We start from the raw sequence: 22,465 nt of genomic DNA, 5'->3' as shown, positions 1-22,465 counted from the left end.
TTGCAATACCCACAACCCCCTGCAATACCCACAACCCCCTGCAATACCCACAACCCCCTGCAATACCCACAACCCCCTGCAATACCCACAACCCCCTGCAATACCCACACCCCCTGCAATACCCACAACCCCCTGCAATACCCACACACCCCTGCAATACCCACAACCCCCTGCAATACCCACAACCCCCTGAAATACCTAGTCACCCACAAAACCCACACCCACCCGCCATACCCACAGCCACCCGCCATACCCACAGCCACCCGCCATACCCACAGCCACCCGCCATACCCACAGCCACCCGCCATACCCACAACCACCCGCCATACCCACAGCCACCCGCCATACCCACAACCACCCGCCATACCCACACCCACCCGCCATACCCACAGCCACCCGCCATACCCACAGCCACCCGCCATACCCACAGCCACCCGCCATACCCACAGCCACCCGCCATACCCACAGCCACCCGCCATACCCACAACCACCCGCCATACCCACAGCCACCCGCCATACCCACAGCCACCCGCCATACCCACAGCCACCAGCAATTGCTAATAATCCATTCGCAACCGCCCGACTACATGCGAAAATCAAACATTAGGCTACTGATCTGGCCCTCCCGTCTTTTTTATTTTCAACTATTTTCAACTCTCCATTTCACAGCTTTTCTCACAGTCCTTTTTACCTCAGTGGATCCGACAGTAACTTATTTTTTTTTTTGTGTATTTGGTGCGCATACAGTTACGCTTCGATCACACCGACAGCGTGGTTTCAGTTTGGTACCAGAAGTACATTCCTTTCCAGTGAAACGCTGCGTTTGCCCTGCAGTGTTGCTGAGGCAGTTGCTTCTTCTGTGTGGTGCGGAGGTAGGATTTATCTAACGTATGGCGTCAAACTGTCTGTGTGGTGCGTAGGTAGGATTTATCTAACGTATGGCGTCAAACTGTCTGTGTGGTGCGTAGGTAGGATTTATCTAACGTATGGCGTCAAACTGTCTGAGTAGAGGGTTTGACAGAAATGCTAGCAGAAGGTGAATGTTTAACGTTTGTTGGACACGTATCCAGATGATGCTGCGTACCGTTTTGCGCCGCAACGCTGTCGGTGTGATCGAGGTGTTAGGCCGTAAAGCTTAGGATTACGCAATAACAGCAGATAAAACAAACAAAAATAAATAAATAATATGTAGCCTGTAGATAAAAATCAAACAAAATTAATTCAATTATGGATTTTTAATCCATTGATTTCTCTTTATTCAACGTTCAGTCACGCAATATTTCATGACCTTTAACCCACCGTGTGACAACACGACTCATCACCCACCCACCACGTGGATATAACCTCAGACACCATGGGACAACCCGACTCATCACCCACGGTTAACCCATAACCCATCACTAATATACAGTGGGGCAAAAAGGTATTTAGTCAGCCACCAATTGAGCAAGTTCTCCCACTTAAAAAGATGAGAGGCCTGTAATTTTCATCATAGGTACACTTCAACTATGACAGACAAAATGAGAAAAAAAAATCCAGAAAATCACATTGTCAGATTTTGAATGAATTTATTTACAAATTATGGTGGAAAATAAGTATTTGGTCAATAACAAAAGTTTCTCAATACTTTGTTATATACCTTTTGTTGGCAATGACAGAGGTCAAACGTTTTCTGTAAGTCTTCACAAGGTTTTCAAACACTGTTGCTGGTATTTTGGCCCATTCCTCCATGCAGATCTCCTCTAGAGCAGTGATGTTTTGGGGCTGTTGCTGGGCAACACGGACTTTCAACTCCCTCCAAAGATTTTCTATGGGGTTGAGATCTGGAGACTGGCTAGGCCACTCCAGGACCTTGAAATGCTTCTTACGAAGCCACTCCTTCGTTGCCCGGGCGTTGTGTTTGGGATCATTGTCATGCTGAAAGACCCAGCCACGTTTCATCTTCAATGCCCTTGCTGATGGAAGGAGGTTTTCACTCAAAATCTCACGATACATGGCCCCATTCATTCTTTCCTATACACGGATCAGTCGTCCTGGTCCCTTTGCAGAAAAACAGCCCCAAGCATGATGTTTCCACCCCCATGCTTCACAGTAGGTATGGTGTTCTTTGGATGCAACTCAGCATTCTTTGTCCTCCAAACACGACGAGTTGAGTTTTTACCAAAAAGTTATATTTTGGTTTCATCTGACCATATGACATTCTCCCAATCTTCTTCTGGATCATCCAAATGCTCTCTAGCAAACTTCAGACGGGCCTGGACATGCACTGGCTTAAGCAGGGGGACACGTCTGGCACTGCAGGATTTGAGTCCCTGGCGGCGTAGTGTGTTACTGATGGTAGGCGTTGTTACTTTGGTCCCAGCTCTCTGCAGGTCATTCACTAGGTCCCCCCGTGTGGTTCTGGGATTTTTGCCCACCGTTCTTGTGATCATTTTGACCCCACGGGGTGAGATCTTGCGTGGAGCCCCAGATCGAGGGAGAATATCAGTGGTCTTGTATGTCTTCCATTTCCTAATAATTGCTCCCACAGTTGATTTCTTCAAACCAAGCTGCTTACCTATTGCAGATTCAGTCTTCCCAGCCTGGTGCAGGTCTACCATTTTGTTTCTGGTGTCCTTTGACAGCTCTTTGGTCTTGGCCATAGTGAAGTTTGGAGTGTGACTGTTTGAGGTTGTGGACAGGTGTCTTTTATAGTGATAACAAGTTCAAACAGGTGCCATTAATACAGGTAACGAGTGGAGGACAGAGGAGCCTCTTAAAGAAGAAGTTACAGGTCTGTGAGAGCCAGAAATCTTGCTTGTTTGTAGATGACCAAATACCTATTTTCCACCATAATTTGCAAATAAATTCACAAAAAATCCTACAATGTGATTTTCTGGATTTTTTTTTCTCATTTTGTCTGTCATAGTTGAAGTGTACCTATGATGAAAATTACAGGCCTCTCTCATCTTTTTAAGTGGGAGAACTTGCACAATTGGTGGCTGACTAAATACTTTTTTGCCCCACTGTATACATCTCAAATGGCACCCTATTTTCTAAATAAGTAGTGCACTATATAGGGAATAGGTTGCCATTTGGGAACGTAACCCATGTGTGTCTAACTTACATCCAAGGAAGGTTCGGGCATATCTGGGAGCCCTCCACCCAGTCCCTCTAAGGGGTCGCCGTGCTGCTGAGGATGATTGTTAGGGCCGGGCTGTTGTTGCTGTGGGGGCGGAGCCTGTTGTCGTGACGGCTGAGGAGGCCCACTGTGATGCAACGGCTGTCCCGATTGGCTGCCGGGGTGAGATGGGGCGTGTAAGCTCTGCTGTGACAAGTTGTGGGACTGGTTAGTGTTGGCAGGATGAGGTATCTGAGAAGGGAGGAAGAGAGAGAGAGAGAGAGAGAGAGAGAGAGAGAGAGAGAGAGAGAGAGAGAGAGAGAGAGAGAGAGAGAGAGAGAGAGAGAGAGAGAGAAGAGCGAGAGAGAGAGAGAGAGAGAGAGAGAGAGACAGAGACAGAGAGACAGAGAGACAGAGACAGAGAGAGAGACACAGAGACAGAGAGAGAGACACAGAGACAGAGAGACAGAGAGACACAGAGAGAGAGAAGAGAGAGAGAGAGAGAGAGAAGAGAGAGAGAGAGAGAGAGAGAGAGAGAGAGAGAGAGAGAGAGAGAGAGAGAGAGAGAGAGAGAGAGAGAGAGAGAGAGAGAGAGAGAGAGACACAGAGAGAGAGAGAGAGAGAGACACAGAGAGAGGGAAGAGAGAGAGAAGAGAGAGAGAGAAGAGAGACACAGAGAGAGAGAAGAGAGAGAGAAGAGAGAGAGAAGAGAGAGAGAGAGAGAGAGAGAGAGAGAGAGAGAGAGAGAGAGAGAGAGACACAGAGAGAGAGAGAGAAGAGAGAGAGAGAGAGAGAAGCATTGAGATTAGTGTGAGTTGGGACATGTAAATTAGAACAGGGTTGAAGCTAATAGGAAATCACTTCCATGTCTGCAGTGTTAAAGCTTACTGCAGTTGCTTACATATAACCTGTACACTGAGTGACTCTTACAGTTAGTAAGATTACCCATGTTCAAATCAAATTGTATTTGTCACATGCGCCAAATACAACAGTGAAATGCTTAGCTACAAGCCCTTAACCAACAATGCTTTAAGAAGTTAAGAAACAAATACAAATAAGTGTTAAGTAAAAAAATAGATAAGTAGAATTTTTTTGGGTTGAAAATATAAGTAACAAATAATTAAACAGTAAAATAGCAGTAAAATAACAATGTGGAGGCTATATACAGGGTGTTACGGTACAGAGTCAATGTGGAGGCTATATACAGGGTGTAACGGTACAGAGTCAATGTGGAGGCTATATACAGGGTGTTACGGTACAGAGTCAATGTGGAGGCTATATACAGGGTGTTACGGTACAGAGTCAATGTGGAGGCTATATACAGGGGGTACTGGTACAGAGTCAATGTGGAGGCTATATACAGGGTGTTACGGTACAGAGTCAATGTGGAGGCTATATACAGGGTGTTACGGTACAGAGTCAATGTGGAGGCTATATACAGGGTGTTATGGTACAGAGTCAATGTGGAGGCTATATACAGGGTGTTACGGTACAGAGTCAATGTGGAGGCTATATACAGGGGGTAGCAGTACAGAGTCAATGTGGAGGCTATATAGAGGGGGTACCGGTACAGAGTCAATGTGGAGGCTATATACAGGGTGTTACGGTACAGAGTCAATGTGGAGGCTATATACAGGAGGTACCGGTACAGAGTCAATGTGGAGGCTATATACAGGGGGTACTGGTACAGAGTCAATGTGGAGGCTATATACAGAGTGTTACGGTACAGAGTCAATGTGGAGGCTATATACAAGGTGTTACGGTACAGAGTCAATGTGGAGGCAGTACAGAGTCAATGTGGAGGCTATATACAGGGGGTACTGGTACAGAGTCAATGTGGAGGCTATATACAGAGTGTTACGGTACAGAGTCAATGTGGAGGCTATATACAGGGGGTACCGGTACAGAGTCAATGTGGAGGCTATATACAGGGTGTTACGGTACAGAGTCAATGTGGAGGCTATATACAGGGGGTACCGGTACAGAGTCAATGTGGAGGCTATATACAGGGTGTTACGGTACAGAGTCAATGTGGAGGCTATATACAGGGGGTACCGGTACAGAGTCAATGTGGAGGCTATATACAGGGGGTACCGGTACAGAGTCAATGTGGAGGCTATATACAGGGTGTTACGGTACAGAGTCAATGTGGAGGCTATATACAGGAGGTACCGGTACAGAGTCAATGTGGAGGCTATATACAGGGGGTACCAGTACAGAGTCAATGTGGAGGCTATATACAGGGGGTACTGGTACAGAGTCAATGTGGAGGCTATATACAGAGTGTTACGGTACAGAGTCAATGTGGAGGCTATATACAAGGTGTTACGGTACAGAGTCAATGTGGAGGCTATATACAGGGTGTTACGGTACAGAGTCAATGTGGAGGCTATTGACAGGGTGTTACGGTACAGAGTCAATGTGGAGGCTATATACAGGGGGTACCGGTATAGTGTCAATGGGGAGACTATATACAGAGGGTACCGGTACAGAGTCAATGTGTGGGGGCACCGGTTAGTCGAGGTAATTGAGGTAATATTTACATGCAGGTAGAGTTAAAGTGACTATGTATAGATAATAAACAGAGAGTAGCAGCAGTGTAAAAGAGGGGTCTGGAAAGCCCTTTGATTAGCTGTTCAGGAGTCTTATGGCTCGGGGGTAGATGCTGTTAACTTCACTAGGGTAGGGGGCAGCATTCGGAATTTTGGATGAAAAGCGTGCCCAAATTAAACTGCCTGCTACTCAGGCCCAGAAGCTAGGATATGCATATAATTGGTCGATTTGGATAGAAAACACTCTAAAGTTTCCAAAACTGTTAGAACAATATATGTAAGTATAACAGAACTGATATGACAGGCGAAAACCTGAGGAAAATCCATCCAGGAAGTACTAATATTTGGAAAGGCTGTTTTTCCATTGAAAGCCTATCCACCATACAAAGGCTTTGGACCCAGTTCACGATCTCTATGGCTTTTTCTACTCGTGGCCAGTCTTTAGGCATTGTTTCAGCACTTCCAATGAGTGGACAGTGGAAATGTCCAGACATGACTCCAGAGCGCCTTTCTTGTTTCTCCTTTGCTGTTGACGAAGCTTTGGTCCGTTTGAAATATTATCGATTATTTATGACAAAAACTACCTGAGGATTGATTTTAAACATTCTTTGACATGTTTCTACAAACTTTTATTGTACTTTTTTGACTTTTCGTCTGGATGTTGAGAGCGCGCTTTGTGCCTTTGGATTACTGAACTAAACGGAGGTTTTTGGACATAAAGAGGGACATTATCGAACAAAACTAACATTTATTATTTAACATGGAGTCCTGGGAGTGCCACCAGATGAAGATCATCAAAGGTAAGTGATTAATTTAATCGCTATTTCTGACTTTTGTGAGTCCTCCTTGGCTGGAAAATGTCTGTATGTTGTTCTGTGGCTAGGCGCTGTCCTAACATAATCACATGGTGTGCTTTCGCCGTAAAGCCTTTTTGAAATCGGACACTGTGGTTGGATTAACAAGAAGTTTAGCTTTAAAATGGTGTATAATACTTGTATGTTTGAGGAATTTTAATTATGGGATTTCTGTTGTTTGAATTTGGCGCCCTGCAATTTCACTGGCTGTTGTCGAGGTGGGGGTTAGCGTCCCAATGATACCAGAGAGGTTACGAAGCCTTTTGGACCTAAACTTGGCACTCCGGTTCCGCTTGTCGTGTGGTAGCAGAGAGAACAGACTATGACTAGGGTGGCTGGAGTCTTTGACAATTTTTAGGGCCTTCCTCTGACACCATCTGGTATAGAGATCCTGGATGACAGGAAGCTTGGCCCCAGTGATGTACTGGGCCGTACGCACTACCCTCTGTATACATCACACATGGCAGTAAACTTGAAAATGTGTAAACTTTAACTTACAGAGTCAGGCATGCTGTGTGAGAGGGGTTTGTCCTGTGCCATGTCTGGCGGGTGGGACAGAGCGGGGCCGTGCATGAAGTCGTTCATGGTCGTACCACCGGGGTTCCCATGGGGGAAGTCAAAGCCCCCGCTGTGGCCCTGGTAATTGTTACCTAGTAACACAACAAAAATCAAAACAAGCAAGTTACTTTTAGAGGTTATTTTATTTTTATTTATTTTTCAAATCACATAATCACTATGATATAAGTACAGATATAAATAGAGGCTCTTGTTCTATGTTTTTATGTACACAGAAATATAATCTAAAAACCCATTGTTGGTACCTTGGCCCTATGATCCTCCAGGAACTAAGAGGATTAAGTTAGGAAGAAAGAGGCTAAGTAAATAATGTACCTTGGTCCTATGTTCCTCCAGGAACTAAGAGGTTTAAGTTAGGAAGAAAGAGGCTAAGTAAACAATGTACCTTGGCCCTATGTTCCTACAGGAACTAAGAGGATTAAGTTAGGAAGAAAGTATCTCTAAATAATGTACCTTGGTCCTATGTTCCTCCAGGAACTAAGATGATTAAGTTAGGAAGAAAGAGGCTAAGTAAATAATGTACCTTGGCCATATGTTCCTCCAGGAACGAAGAGGATTAAGTTAGGAAGAAAGTATCTCTAAATAATGTACCTTGGTTCTATGTTCCTCCAGGAACTAAGAGGATTAAGTTAGGAAGAAAGAGGCTAAGTAAATAATGTACCATGGCTCCCGTATTCGCTGTTGTTGCCCCCCTGTTGGGGCTGGTAGGGCGAGGGCCCTGGGCCGAGCAGGGCGATCATCTCCATCACGTTGGGCAGGGTCATCTGGGTGGGGCTCATGGTCTTGAACCTCTTGGCCATGGGTCCATCTGGATCCTCCTTGATGTGGATATCAGTCTTGATGGCCACAGGTCTCCAACTACACGAAGGGTCTATGGTCACCTCCTCAAACTCCGAGCTGGGAGGGAAATAGTGAGATGACGTCAAGAGAAAGAATGAATATTTGCTGCTCCACAGCTCTTTATTACTTTATTATTATTATCCCAATAAACAATGGTTGCACTTTACAGAAGTCAAAAACATAGTGTTAATATCTTTAAAAAAAATCTCTCAAGGAGGTTGATAAGTGATAACGTTCATGGTGATTGGTGCAGGAGGGGGTGTTGATGAGTATGGGTGAGGATGTTGGGACAGCCATCTTACTTTTGGATGGCATTTAGAATCCCCCACATGTACTGGTCAACTTCTAGTCCCTCTAATAATGCTGTTTTACTGTGGAGGGAGAGAGAGGACATAAACATTACGGACTGAATACAGAAGGTAACCATCAGAGTGGTCATTGATCTTTTCAACTCTTTGTTTATTAACTGAGTATTTCACATATAGCATAAATCATTTTATTCAATGTAGTTTTAAAAGGGGACAGTGCCCATTATTTCAACATGACTGTAACAGCTCCAGGTTCACCCAGCCAGGGTAGGATCGTCCACCCCGTGTTCAACTGCAGTCCCAACTTACTTGCATACTGGACATCGCCACGTTCCTCGCTCACAGTTCAACTGTAAGTAGGATTCCAAATCAAAGCACTGGACGTGTTTACAGTCGTGACCTCTGGCGGGAAGTTGGATCCGCCGGAAGGTGATTGGACATTTGAGGGAGACCTTGATGGCCGTCTGTTCGACGCCGTCCTCGCCGTTCAGAGTGGTGTTCACAGAGGACGTCGCTACGCTGCTGAAGTTTCTCTTAACTGGGGAGATGGGAGGAAGACCACAATGGAGATGGGAGGAAGACCACAATGGAGATGGGAGGAAGACCACAATGGAGATGGGAGGAAGACCACAATGGGAATAAGGGAGATGGGAGGAGGACCACAATGGGAATAAGGGAGATGGGAGGAGGACCACAATGGGAATAAGGGAGATGGGAGGAGGACCACAATGGGAATAAGGGAGATGGGAGGAAGACCACAATGGGAATAAGGGAGATGGGAGGAAGACCACAATGGGAATAAGGGAGATGGGAGGAGGACCACAATGGGAATAAGGGAGATGGGAGGAAGACCACAATGGGAATAAGGGAGATGGGAGGAAGACCACAATGGGAATAAGGGAGATGGGAGGAAGACCACAATGGGAATAAGGGAGATGGGAGGAAGACCACAATGGGAATAAGGGAGATGGGAGGAGGACCACAATGGGAATAAGGGAGATGGGAGGAGGACCACAATGGGAATAAGGGAGATGGGAGGAAGACCACAATGGGAATAAGGGAGATGGGAGGAAGACCACAATGGGAATAAGGGAGATGGGAGGAAGACCACAATGGGAATAAGGGAGATGGGAGGAAGACCACAATGGGAATAAGGGAGATGGGAGGAAGACCACAATGGGAATAAGGGAGATGGGAGGAAGACCACAATGGGAATAAGGGAGATGGGAGGAAGACCACAATGGGAATAAGGGAGATGGGAGGAAGACCACAATGGGAATAAGGGAGATGGGAGGAAGACCACAATGGGAATAAGGGAGATGGGAGGAAGACCACAATGGGAATAAGGGAGATGGGAGGAAGACCACAATGGGAATAAGGGAGATGGGAGGAAGACCACAATGGGAATAAGGGAGATGGGAGGAAGACCACAATGGAGATGAGAGGAGGATCACAATGGAGATGGGAGGAGGACCACAATGGAGATGAGAGGAGGACCACAGTGGAGATGGGAGGAGGACCACAGTGGAGATAAGGGGTCAACTTTATTGTGTTGTTCTTGATGATTTTAAAAAGCTATGTAGACACATGTTCAGTTTAAAAGGTCAAATAAAATCAATCAATCAGAGAGAGAGGGTCACTCAGTACCAGAGAGAGAGGGTCACAGTACCAGAGGGCGAGGGTCACTCAGTACCAGAGGGCGAGGGTCACTCAGTACCAGAGGGCGAGGGTCACTCAGTACCAGAGGGAGAGGGTCACTCAGTACCAGAGGGAGAGGGTCACTCAGTACCAGAGGGAGAGGGTCACTCAGTACCAGAGGGAGAGGGTCACTCAGTACCAGAGAGAGGGTCACTCAGTACCAGAGAGAGGGTCACTCAGTACCAGAGGGCGAGGGTCACTCAGTACCAGAGAGAGAGAGTCACTCAGTACCAGAGAGAGAGAGTCACTCAGTACCAGAGAGAGAGAGTCACTCAGTACCAGAGAGAGAGGGTCACTCAGTACCAGAGAGAGAGGGTCACTCAGTACCAGAGAGAGGGTCACTCAGTACCAGAGGGCGAGGGTCACTCAGTACCAGAGGGCGAGGGTCACTCAGTACCAGAGGGAGAGAGTCACTCGGTACCAGAGAGAGAGGGTCACTCAGTACCAGAGAGAGAGGGTCACTCAGTACCAGAGAGAGAGGGTCACTCAGTACCAGAGAGAGAGGGTCACTCAGTACCAGAGAGAGAGGGTCACTCAGTACCAGAGAGAGGGTCACTCAGTACCAGAGAGAGGGATGCCAGTAGTGTACCTTTGGTGATGCAGTGCTCTGCAGGCAGTAGCCTCTTCTTCAGTAAGCCTTGCAGGACGGAGCGGACAGACGGTCTGTGGACCAGCTGCAGTACAAACAGGTGAGACTGTAGAGGAGAGGAGCATCATCATTATCACCATTATCACCACCATCATTACATCATCCTCATCACCACCATCTTCCTCATCCTCTTCACCACCATCATCCTCATTATCATTACATCATCCTCTTCACCACCATCATCCTCATCACCACCATCATCCTCATCACCACCACATCATCCTCATCATCATTACATCATCCTCATCACCACCACAATCCTCCTCATCACCACCACAATTCTCCTCCTCATCACCACAATCCTCCTCATCACCACCACAATCCTCCTCATCATCACCACAATCCTCCTCATCATCACCACAATCCTCCTCCTCATCACCACATACCTCTTCATCATCACCACAATCCTCCTCATCATCACCACAATCCTCCTCCTCATCACCACATACCTCTTCATCATCCCCAGAATCATCCTCATCCTCACCACAATTCTCCTCATCATCACCATCATCACCACCATCATTATCATCATCACCACCATTAGTAGTAGTAGTGGTTGTTGTTGTCAGTACAGTACTCACACAGCAGCAGGCGGTAACTGTGATCTGGATGGTGTTCCTTCCTGGTTGGCAGACTTGTTTCAGGTGCAGGGGCTTGTGGGACGTCTTGTTGTCGCCGCGCTCGATGTTGAGAGGCGTGGCGTTAACACTGACCTGCACAGAGGAAAGGGACGGTTAGTGTGTGTGTGTGTGTGTGTGTGTGTGTGTGTGTGTGTGTGTGTGTGTGTGTGTGTGTGTGTGTGTGTGTGTGTGTGTGTGTGTGTGTGGTGTTCTTACTGACCTGCACAGAGGAAAGGGACGGTTAGTGTGTGTGTGTGTGTGTGTGTGTGTTTATGTGTGTGTGTGTGGTGTTCTTACTGACCTGCACAGAGGCGGGCCAGTTGGTGTTCATTTGTCGGTCCTCGTGATGGTAACATTTAAACTGCAGCTCCAGATCTGACCTGCAGGGGGACAGAGCAGAACAACCTGTCATTTAAACTGCAGTTCCACATCTGACCTGCAGGAGGACAGAGCAGAACAACCTGTCATTTAAACTGCAGTTCCACATCTGACCTGCAGGGGGACAGAACAGAACAACCTGTCATTTAAACTGCAGTTCCACATCTGACCTGCAGGGGGACAGAGCAGAACAACCTGTCATTTAAACTGCAGTTCCACATCTGACCTGCAGGGGGACAGAACAGAACAACCTGTCATTTAAACTGCAGTTCCACATCTGACCTGCAGGGGGACAGAGCAGAACAACCTGTCATTTAAACTGCAGTTCCACATCTGACCTGCAGGAGGACAGAGCAGAACAACCTGTCATTTAAACTGCAGTTCCACATCTGACCTGCAGGAGGACAGAGCAGAACAACCTGTCATTTAAACTGCAGTTCCACATCTGACCTGCAGGAGGACAGAGCAGAACAACCTGTCATTTAAACTGCAGTTCCACATCTGACCTGCAGGGGGACAGAACAGAACAACCTGTCCATTCATCTATTAGCTAGCGTGGCCAGACTGTAATCTCGAATTCGCTCTTGGAGAAGGATTGACCAAAGCTAGTGCATCTGTAAAATGGCTGATAACAACAGGATGGATATACAGTGTACACTCTGACTAAGGATCTAAAATGACTAGGATCTATAAAATGTATAGATTATTAAATGTATGACAGAGCTGGACCCTGATCACAAATCAGGGCTGTACTTTACACACATCACTGACCAATAGAGAAACACCCTCCTACATACTGACCAATAGAGGAACACCCTCCTACATACTGACCAATAGAGGGTGTAGGTTAGGGTGTAGGGGTAGGGTGTAGGGGTAGGGTGTAGGGTGTAGGGTTAGGGTGTAGAGTTAGGGTGTAGAGTTAGGGTGTAGGGTGTAGGGTTAGGGTGTAGGGTGTAGAGTATAGGGTTAGGGTGTAGGGTGTAGGGGTAGGGTGTAGGGTTAGGGTGTAGGGTGTAGAGTATAGAGTTAGGGTGTAGGGGTAGGGTATAGGGTGTAGAGTTAGGGTTTAGGGTGTAGAGTTAGGGTGTAGGGTTTAGGGTTTAGGGTGTAGGGTTAGGGTGTAGAGTTAGGGTGTAGGCTTAGGGTGTAGGGGTAGGGTGTAGGGTTAGGGTGTAGAGTTAAGGTGTAGGGTGTAGGGTTAGGGTGTAGGGGTAGGGTGTAGGGTGTAGGGTTAGAGTGTAGGGTTAGGGTGTAGAGTTAGGGTGTAGGGTTAGGGTGTAGGGTGTAGGGTTAGGGTGTAGGGTTAGAGTGTAGGGTTAGAGTGTAGGGTTAGGGTGTAGAGTTAGGGTGTAGGGGAAGGGTGTAGGGTTAGGGTGTAGGGTTAGAGTGTAGGGTTAGAGTGTAGGGTTAGGGTGTAGAGTTAGGGTGTAGGGTTATGGTGTAGGGTTAGGGTGTAGGGTGTAGGGTTAGGGTGTAGAGTTAGGGTGTAGGGGTAGGGTGTAGGGTTAGGGTGTAGGGTTAGGGTGTAGGGTTAGGGTGTAGGGGTAGGGTATAGGGTGTAGGGTAGGGTATAGGGTGTAGAGTTAGGGTGTAGGGTTAGGGTGTAGGGTTAGGGTGTAGGGGTAGGGTGTAGGGTTAGGGTGTAGGGTTAGAGTGTAGGGTTAGAGTGTAGGGTGTAGGGGTAGGGTGTAGGGGTAGGGTGTAGGGGTAGGGTGTAGGGTGCAGGGTTAGGGTGTAGGGTGTAGGGTTAGGGTGTAGGGTTAGGGTGTAGGGTTAGAGTGTAGGGGTAGGGTGTAGGGTGTAGGGGTAGGGTGTAGGGTAGGGTGTAGGGGTAGGGTGTAGGGTGCAGGGTTAGGGTGTAGGGTGTAGGGTTAGGGTGTAGGGTTAGGGTGTAGGGTGTAGAGTTAGGGTGTAGGGTATAGGGTGTAGGGTTAGAGTGTAGGGTTAGGGTGTAGGCTCAGGGTGTAGGGTGTAGGGTGTAGAGTTAGGGTGTAGGGTATAGGGTGTAGGGTTAGAGTGTAGGGTTAGGGTGTAGGCTCAGGGTGTAGGGTTAGTGTCTAGGGGTAGGGTGTAGGGGTAGGGTGTAGGGTTAGTGTCTAGGGGTAGGGTGTAGGGGTAGGGTGTAGGGTTAGTGTCTAGGGGTAGGGTGTAGGCTTAGGGTGTAGGGTTAGTGTCTATGGTTAGGGTGTAGGGGTAGGGTGTAGAGTTAGGGTGTAGGGGTAGGGTGTAGGGTTAGGGTGTAGGGTTAGAGTGTAGGGTTAGGGTGTAGGGTGTAGGGTTAGGGTGTAGGGTTAGGGTGTAGGGTGCAGGGTGTAGGGTTAGAGTGTAGGGTTAGAGTGTAGGGTTAGGGTGTAGGGTGCAGGGGTAGGGTGTAGGGTTAGAGTGTAGGGTTAGGGTGTAGGGTTAGGGTGCAGGGTTAGAGTGTAGGGTTAGGGTGTAGGGGTAGGGTGTAGGGTTAGAGTGTAGGGTTAGGGTGTAGGGTTAGGGTGCAGGGGTAGGGTGTAGGGTGCAGGGGTAGGGTGTAGAGTTAGGGTGTAGGGTGTAGGGTTAGAGTGTAGGGTTAGGGTGTAGGGTGCAGGGTGTAGGGTTAGAGTGTAGGGTTAGAGTGTAGGGTTAGGGTGTAGGGTTAGGGTGTATGGTTAGGGTGTAGGGTTAGGGTGTAGGGTGCAGGGTGTAGGGTTAGAGTGTAGGGTTAGAGTGTAGGGTTAGGGTGTAGGCTTAGGGTGTAGGGTTAGTGTCTAGGGGTAGGGTGTAGGGGTAGGGTGTAGGGTTAGTGTCTAGGGGTAGGGTGTAGGGGTAGGGTGTAGGGTTAGTGTCTAGGGGTAGGGTGTAGGCTTAGGGTGTAGGGTTAGTGTCTATGGTTAGGGTGTAGGGGTAGGGTGCAGGGGTAGGGTGTAGAGTTAGGGTGTAGGGGTAGGGTGTAGGGTTAGGGTGTATGGTTAGAGTGTAGGGTTAGGGTGTAGGGTGTAGGGTTAGGGTGTAGGGTTAGGGTGTAGGGTGCAGGGTGTAGGGTTAGAGTGTAGGGTTAGAGTGTAGGGTTAGGGTATAGGGTGCAGGGTGTAGGGTTAGAGTGTAGGGTTAGAGTGTAGGGTTAGGGTGTAGGGTTAGGGTGTAGGGTTAGGGTGTAGGGGTAGGGTGTAGGGTTAGAGTGTAGGGTTAGGGTGTAGGGTTAGGGTGCAGGGGTAGGGTGTAGGGTTAGAGTGTAGGGTTAGAGTGTAGGGTTAGGGTGTAGGGTTAGGGTGTAGGGTTAGAGTGTAGGGTTAGGGTGTAGGGTTAGGGTGTAGGGTTAGGGTGCAGGGGTAGGGTGTAGGGTGCAGGGGTAGGGTGTAGAGTTAGGGTGTAGGGTGTAGGGTTAGAGTGTAGGGTTAGGGTGTTGGGTGCAGGGTGTAGGGTTAGAGTGTAGGGTTAGAGTGTAGGGTTAGGGTGTAGGGTTAGGGTGTAGGGTGCAGGGTGTAGGGTTAGAGTGTAGGTTCAGAGTGTAGGGTTAGGGTGTAGGATGCAGGGTGTAGGGTTAGAGTGTAGGGTTAGGGTGTAGGGTGCAGGGGTAGGGTGTAGGGTTAGAGTGTAGGGTTAGGGTGTAGGGTTAGGGTGCAGGGTTAGAGTGTAGGGTTAGGGTGTAGGGGTAGGGTGTAGGGTTAGAGTGTAGGGTTAGGGTGTAGGGTTAGGGTGCAGGGGTAGGGTGTAGGGTTAGAGTGTAGGGTTAGGGTGTAGGGTTAGGGTGTAGGGTTAGAGTGTAGGGTTAGGGTGCAGGGGTAGGGTGTAGGGTTAGAGTGTAGGGTTAGGGTGTAGGGTTAGGGTGTAGGGGTAGGGTGTAGGGTGTAGGGTGTAGGGGTAGGGTGTAGGGGTAGGGTGTAGGGTTAGGGGGTAGGGTGTAGGGTGTAGGGTGTAGGTTGTAGGGTGTAGGGATAGGGTGTAGGCTTAGGGTGTAGGGTTAGGGTGTAGAGTGTAGGGTGTAGGGTTAGGGTGTAGGGTTAGAGTGTAGGGTTAGGGTGTAGGCTTAGGGTGTAGGGTTAGGGTGCAGGGGTAGGGTGTAGGGTTAGGGTGTAGAGTTAAGGTGTATGGTTAGGGTGTAGGGTTAGAGTGTAGGGTTAGGGTGTAGTGTTAGGGTGTAGGGTTAGAGTGTAGGGTTAGGGTGTAGGGTTAGGGTGTAGGGTGCAGGGTGTAGGGTTAGAGTGTAGGGTTAGAGTGTAGGGTTAGGGTGTAGGGTGCAGGGGTAGGGTGCAGGGTTAGAGTGTAGGGTTAGGGTGTAGGGTTAGGGTGTAGGGTTAGAGTGTAGGGTTAGGGTGCAGGGGTAGGGTGTAGGGTTAGGGTGTAGAGTTAGGGTGTAGGGTGTAGGGTTAGGGTGTAGGGTGTAGGGTGCAGGGTGTAGGGTTAGAGTGTAGGGTTAGAGTGTAGGGTGCAGGGTTAGGGTTTAGAGTTAAGGTGTAGGGGTAGAGTGTAGGGTTAGAGTGTAGGGTTAGGGTGTAGGGTTAGGGTGTAGGCTTAGGGTGTAGGGTTAGGGTGTAGAGTTAAGGTGTATGGTTAGGGTGTCGGGTTAGAGTGTAGGGTTAGGGTGTAGGGTTAGGGTGTAGAGTTAAGGTGTATGGTTAGGGTGTCGGGTTAGAGTGTAGGGTTAGGGTGTAGGGTTAGGGTGTAGGCTTAGGGTGTAGGGTTAGGGTGTAGAGTTAAGGTGTATGGTTAGGGTGTCGGGTTAGAGTGTAGGGTTAGGGTGTAGGGTTAGGGTGTAGGGTGCAGGGTTAGAGTGTAGGGTTAGAGTGTGGGTGTAGGGTGTAGGGTTAGGGTGTAGGGTTAGGGTGTAGGGTGTAGGGTTAGAGTGTAGGGTTAGGGTGTAGGGTGCAGGGGTAGGGTGTAGGGTTAGAGTGTAGGGTTAGGGTGTAGGGTTAGGGTGCAGGGTTAGAGTGTAGGGTTAGGGTGTAGGGGTAGGGTGTAGGGTTAGAGTGTAGGGTTAGGGTGTAGGGTTAGGGTGTAGGGTTAGGGTGCAGGGGTTGGGTGTAGGGTTAGAGTGTAGGGTTAGGGTGTAGGGTTAGGGTGTAGGGTTAGAGTGTAGGGTTAGGGTGTAGGGTTAGAGTGTAGGGGTAAGGTGTAGGGTGTAGGGGTAGGGTGTAGGGGTAGGGTGTAGGGTGCAGGGTTAAGGTGTAGGGTTAGGGTGTAGGGTTAGAGTGTAGGTTTAGGGTGTAGGGTTAGAGTGTAGGGTTAGGGTGCAGGGGTAGGGTGTAGGGTTAGAGTGTAGGGTTAGGGTGTAGGGTTAGGGTGTAGGGTTAGAGTGTAGGGTTAGGGTGTAGGGTTAGAGTGTAGGGGTAAGGTGTAGGGTGTAGGGGTAGGGTGTAGGGGTAGGGTGTAGGGTGCAGGGTTAAGGTGTAGGGGTAGGGTGTAGGGTGTAGGGATAGGGTGTAGGCTTAGGGTGTAGGGTTAGGGTGTAGAGTGTAGGGTGTAGGGTTAGGGTGTAGAGTTAGAGTGTAGGGTTAGGGTGTAGGCTTAGGGTGTAGGGTGTAGGGGTAGGGTGTAGGGTTAGGGTGTAGAGTTAAGGTGTATGGTTAGGGTGTAGGGTTAGAGTGTAGGGTTAGGGTGTAGTGTTAGGGTGTAGGGTTAGGGTGAAGGGGTAGGGTGTAGGGTTAGAGTGTAGGGTTAGGGTGTAGGGTTAGAGTGTAGGGTTAGAGTGTAGGGTTAGGGTGTAGGGTTAGAGTGTAGGGGTAGGGTGTAGGGTGTAGGGGTAGGGTGTAGGGTAGGGTGTAGGGGTAGGGTGTAGGGTGCAGGGTTAGGGGGTAGGGTGTAGGGTTAGGGTGTAGGGTTAGAGTGTAGGGTTAGGGTGCAGGGGTAGGGTGTAGGGTTAGAGTGTAGGGTTAGGGTGTAGGGTTAGAGTGTAGGGTTAGGGTGTAGGGTTAGAGTGTAGGGGTAGGGTGTAGGGTGTAGGGTGTAGGGGTAGGGTGTAGGGGTAGGGTGTAGGGTGTAGGTTGTAGGGTGTAGGGATAGGGTGTAGGCTTAGGGTGTAGAGTGTAGGGTGTAGGGTTAGGGTGTAGGGTTAGAGTGTAGGGTTAGGGTGTAGGATTAGGGTGTAGGGTTAGGGTGCAGGGGTAGGGTGTAGGGTTAGGGTGTAGAGTTAAGGTGTATGGTTAGGGTGTAGGGTTAGAGTGTAGGGTTAGGGTGTAGTGTTAGGGTGTAGGGTTAGAGTGTAGGGTTAGGGTGTAGAGTTAGGGTGTAGGGGTAGAGTGTAAGGTTAGAGTGTAGGGTTAGGGTGTAGGGTGTAGGGTGTAGGGTTAGAGTGTAGGGTTAGAGTGTAGGGTTAGGGTGTAGGGTTAGGGTGTAGGGTGCAGGGTGTAGGGTTAGAGTGTAGGGTTAGAGTGTAGGGTTAGGGTGTAGGGTGCAGGGGTAGGGTGTAGGGTTAGAGTGTAGGGTTAGGGTGTAGGGTTAGGGTGTAGGGTTAGAGTGTAGGGTTAGGGTGCAGGGGTAGGGTGTAGGGTTAGGGTGTAGGGTTAGGGTGTAGGGTGTAGGGTTAGGGTGTAGGGTTAGGGTGTAGGGTGTAGGGTGCAGGGTGTAGGGTTAGAGTGTAGGGTTAGAGTGTAGGGTGCAGGGTTAGGGTTTAGAGTTAAGGTGTAGGGGTAGAGTGTAGGGTTAGAGTGTAGGGTTAGGGTGTAGGGTTAGGGTGTAGAGTTAAGGTGTATGGTTAGGGTGTCGGGTTAGAGTGTAGGGTTAGGGTGTAGGGTTAGGGTGTAGGGTGCAGGGTGTAGGGTTAGAGTGTAGGGTTAGAGTGTAGGGTTAGGGTGTAGGGTGCAGGGGTAGGGTGTAGGGTTAGAGTGTAGGGTTAGGGTGTAGGGTTAGGGTGCAGGGTTAGAGTGTAGGGTTAGGGTGTAGGGGTAGGGTGTAGGGTTAGAGTGTAGGGTTAGGGTGTAGGGTTAGGGTGTAGGGTTAGGGTGCAGGGGTAGGGTGTAGGGTTAGAGTGTAGGGTTAGGGTGTAGGGTTAGAGTGTAGGGTTAGGGTGCAGGGGTAGGGTGTAGGGTTAGAGTGTAGGGTTAGGGTGTAGGGTTAGGGTGTAGGGTTAGAGTGTAGGGTTAGGGTGTAGGGTTAGAGTGTAGGGGTAAGGTGTAGGGTGTAGGGGTAGGGTGTAGGGGTAGGGTGTAGGGTGCAGGGTTAAGGTGTAGGGGTAGGGTGTAGGGTGTAGGGATAGGGTGTAGGCTTAGGGTGTAGGGTTAGGGTGTAGAGTGTAGGGTTAGGGTGTAGGGTTAGAGTGTAGGGTTAGGGTGTAGGCTTAGGGTGTAGGGTTAGGGTGTAGGGGTAGGGTGTAGGGTTAGGGTGTAGAGTTAAGGTGTATGGTTAGGGTGTAGGGTTAGAGTGTAGTGTTAGGGTGTAGTGTTAGGGTGTAGGGTGTAGGGTTAGGGTGCAGGGGTAGGGTGTAGGGTTAGAGTGTAGGGTTAGGGTGTAGGGTTAGAGTGTAGGGTTAGAGTGTAGGGTTAGGGTGTAGGGTTAGAGTGTAGGGGTAGGGTGTAGGGTGTAGGGGTAGGGTGTAGGGTAGGGTGTAGGGTGTAGGGTGTAGGGTGCAGGGTTAGGGGGTAGGGTGTAGGGTTAGGGTGTAGGGTTAGAGTGTAGGGTTAGGGTGTAGGGTGTAGGGTGTAGGGGTAGGGTGTAGGTTTAGGGTGTAGAGTTAAGGTGTATGGTTAGGGTGTAGGGTTAGAGTGTAGTGTTAGGGTGTAGGGTGTAGGGTGTAGGGTGTAGGGTTAGGGTGTAGAGTTAGGGTGTAGGGTTAGAGTGTAGGGTTAGGGTGTAGGGTGCAGGGTGTAGGGTTAGAGTGTAGGGTTAGAGTGTAGGGTTAGGGTGTAGGGTGCAGGGTGTAGGGTTAGAGTGTAGGGTTAGAGTGTAGGGTTAGGGTGTAGGGTGCAGGGGTAGGGTGTAGGGTTAGAGTGTAGGGTTAGGGTGTAGGGTTAGGGTGTAGGGTTAGAGTGTAGGGTTAGGGTGCAGGGGTAGGGTGTAGGGTTAGGGTGTAGAGTTAGGGTGTAGGGTGTAGGGTTAGGGTGTAGGGTTAGGGTGCAGGGTGCAGGGTGTAGGGTGCAGGGTGTAGGGTTAGAGTGTAGGGTTAGAGTGTAGGGTGCAGGGTTAGGGTTTAGAGTTAAGGTGTAGGGGTAGAGTGTAGGGTTAGAGTGTAGGGTTAGGGTGTAGGGTTAGGGTGTAGGGTGCAGGAGTAGGGTGTAGGGTTAGAGTGTAGGGTTAGTGTCTAGGGTTAGGGTGCAGGGTTAGAGTGTAGGGTTAGGGTGTAGGGGTAGGGTGTAGGGTTAGAGTGTAGGGTTAGGGTGTAGGGTTAGGGTGTAGGGTTAGAGTGTAGGGTTAGGGTGTAGGGTTAGAGTGTAGGGGTAGGGTGTAGGGTGTAGGGGTAGGGTGTAGGGTGTAGGGGTAGGGTGTAGGGTGTAGGGGTAGGGTGTAGGGTGCAGGGTGTAGGGGTAGGGTGTAGGGTGTAGGGTGTAGGGATAGGGTGTAGGCTTAGGGTGTAGGGTTAGGGTGTAGAGTGTAGGGTGTAGGGTTAGGGTGTAGGGTTAGAGTGTAGGGTTAGGGTGTAGGCTTAGGGTGTAGGGTTAGGGTGTAGGGGTAGGGTGTAGGGCTAGGGTGTGGAGTTAAGGTGTATGGTTAGGGTGTAGGGTTAGGGTGTAGAGTTAGGGTGTAGGCTTAGAGTGTAGGGTTAGGGTGTAGGGTGCAGGGTGTAGGGTTAGAGTGTAGGGTTAGGGTGTAGGGTTAGGGTGTAGGGTGCAGGGTGTAGGGTTAGAGTGTAGGGTTAGAGTGTAGGGTTAGGGTGTAGGGTGCAGGGGTGGGGTGTAGGGTTAGAGTGTAGGGTTAGGGTGTAGCGTTAGGGTGTAGGGTTAGAGTGTAAGGTTAGGGTGCAGGGGTAGGGTGTAGGGTTAGGGTGTAGAGTTAGGGTGTAGGGTGTAGGGTTAGGGTGTAGGGTGCAGGGTGTAGGGTTAGAGTGTAGGGTTAGAGTGTAGGGTTAGGGTGTAGGGTGCAGGGGTAGGGTGTAGGGTTAGAGTGTAGGGTTAGGGTGTAGGGTTAGGGTGCAGGGTTAGAGTGTAGGGTTAGGGTGTAGGGGTAGGGTGTAGGGTTAGAGTGTAGGGTTAGGGTGTAGGGTTAGGGTGTAGGGTGCAGGGTGTAGGGTGCAGGGTGTAGGGTTAGAGTGTAGGGTTAGAGTGTAGGGTGCAGGGTTAGGGTTTAGAGTTAAGGTGTAGGGGTAGAGTGTAGGGTTAGAGTGTAGGGTTAGGGTGTAGGGTTAGGGTGTAGGGTGCAGGAGTAGGGTGTAGGGTTAGGGTGCAGGGTTAGAGTGTAGGGTTAGGGTGTAGGGGTAGGGTGTAGGGTTAGAGTGTAGGGTTAGGGTGTAGGGTTAGGGTGTAGGGTTAGAGTGTAGGGTTAGAGTGTAGGGTTAGGGTGTAGGGTTAGAGTGTAGGGGTAGGGTGTAGGGTGTAGGGGTAGGGTGTAGGGTAGGGTGTAGGGTGTAGGGTGTAGGGTGCAGGGTTAGGGGGTAGGGTGTAGGGTTAGGGTGTAGGGTTAGAGTGTAGGGTTAGGGTGTAGGGTGTAGGGTGTAGGGGTAGGGTGTAGGTTTAGGGTGTAGAGTTAAGGTGTATGGTTAGGGTGTAGGGTTAGAGTGTAGTGTTAGGGTGTAGGGTGTAGGGTGTAGGGTGTAGGGTTAGGGTGTAGAGTTAGGGTGTAGGGTTAGAGTGTAGGGTTAGGGTGTAGGGTGCAGGGTGTAGGGTTAGAGTGTAGGGTTAGAGTGTAGGGTTAGGGTGTAGGGTGCAGGGTGTAGGGTTAGAGTGTAGGGTTAGAGTGTAGGGTTAGGGTGTAGGGTGCAGGGGTAGGGTGTAGGGTTAGAGTGTAGGGTTAGGGTGTAGGGTTAGGGTGTAGGGTTAGAGTGTAGGGTTAGGGTGCAGGGGTAGGGTGTAGGGTTAGGGTGTAGAGTTAGGGTGTAGGGTGTAGGGTTAGGGTGTAGGGTTAGGGTGCAGGGTGCAGGGTGTAGGGTGCAGGGTGTAGGGTTAGAGTGTAGGGTTAGAGTGTAGGGTGCAGGGTTAGGGTTTAGAGTTAAGGTGTAGGGGTAGAGTGTAGGGTTAGAGTGTAGGGTTAGGGTGTAGGGTTAGGGTGTAGGGTGCAGGAGTAGGGTGTAGGGTTAGAGTGTAGGGTTAGTGTCTAGGGTTAGGGTGCAGGGTTAGAGTGTAGGGTTAGGGTGTAGGGGTAGGGTGTAGGGTTAGAGTGTAGGGTTAGGGTGTAGGGTTAGGGTGTAGGGTTAGAGTGTAGGGTTAGGGTGTAGGGTTAGAGTGTAGGGGTAGGGTGTAGGGTGTAGGGGTAGGGTGTAGGGTGTAGGGGTAGGGTGTAGGGTGTAGGGGTAGGGTGTAGGGTGCAGGGTGTAGGGGTAGGGTGTAGGGTGTAGGGTGTAGGGATAGGGTGTAGGCTTAGGGTGTAGGGTTAGGGTGTAGAGTGTAGGGTGTAGGGTTAGGGTGTAGGGTTAGAGTGTAGGGTTAGGGTGTAGGCTTAGGGTGTAGGGTTAGGGTGTAGGGGTAGGGTGTAGGGCTAGGGTGTGGAGTTAAGGTGTATGGTTAGGGTGTAGGGTTAGGGTGTAGAGTTAGGGTGTAGGCTTAGAGTGTAGGGTTAGGGTGTAGGGTGCAGGGTGTAGGGTTAGAGTGTAGGGTTAGGGTGTAGGGTTAGGGTGTAGGGTGCAGGGTGTAGGGTTAGAGTGTAGGGTTAGAGTGTAGGGTTAGGGTGTAGGGTGCAGGGGTGGGGTGTAGGGTTAGAGTGTAGGGTTAGGGTGTAGCGTTAGGGTGTAGGGTTAGAGTGTAAGGTTAGGGTGCAGGGGTAGGGTGTAGGGTTAGGGTGTAGAGTTAGGGTGTAGGGTGTAGGGTTAGGGTGTAGGGTGCAGGGTGTAGGGTTAGA

At 49.7% G+C, this 22,465-nt stretch overlaps 1 protein-coding gene across 3 annotated transcripts in view; it reads right to left on the bottom strand.

The window, feature by feature from the left end:
* LOC129867891 (zinc finger MIZ domain-containing protein 1-like) overlaps window positions 1-22,465 on the bottom strand; it is a 470,202-nt gene that overhangs the window by 5,144 nt on the left and 442,593 nt on the right. For all 3 annotated transcript variants that reach the window (XM_055941400.1, XM_055941484.1, XM_055941567.1), the window contains 8 exons: window positions 11,499-11,577; window positions 11,159-11,290; window positions 10,518-10,623; window positions 8,540-8,768; window positions 8,225-8,293; window positions 7,744-7,979; window positions 7,005-7,156; window positions 3,107-3,352 (listed from right to left, as the gene is read on the bottom strand). In XM_055941400.1, coding sequence (XP_055797375.1) covers window positions 3,107-3,352; window positions 7,005-7,156; window positions 7,744-7,979; window positions 8,225-8,293; window positions 8,540-8,768; window positions 10,518-10,623; window positions 11,159-11,290; window positions 11,499-11,577 — 1,249 coding nt within the window. The remainder of the gene's footprint in view (window positions 1-3,106; window positions 3,353-7,004; window positions 7,157-7,743; window positions 7,980-8,224; window positions 8,294-8,539; window positions 8,769-10,517; window positions 10,624-11,158; window positions 11,291-11,498; window positions 11,578-22,465) is intronic.

This window comes from Salvelinus fontinalis, chromosome 1 (genome assembly GCF_029448725.1).
Source record: "Salvelinus fontinalis isolate EN_2023a chromosome 1, ASM2944872v1, whole genome shotgun sequence".
Taxonomy (NCBI): Eukaryota; Metazoa; Chordata; class Actinopteri; order Salmoniformes; family Salmonidae; genus Salvelinus; species Salvelinus fontinalis.
The sequence above is the reverse complement of the archived record's forward strand: the minus strand, read 5'-3'. Positions and strand labels throughout refer to the sequence as shown.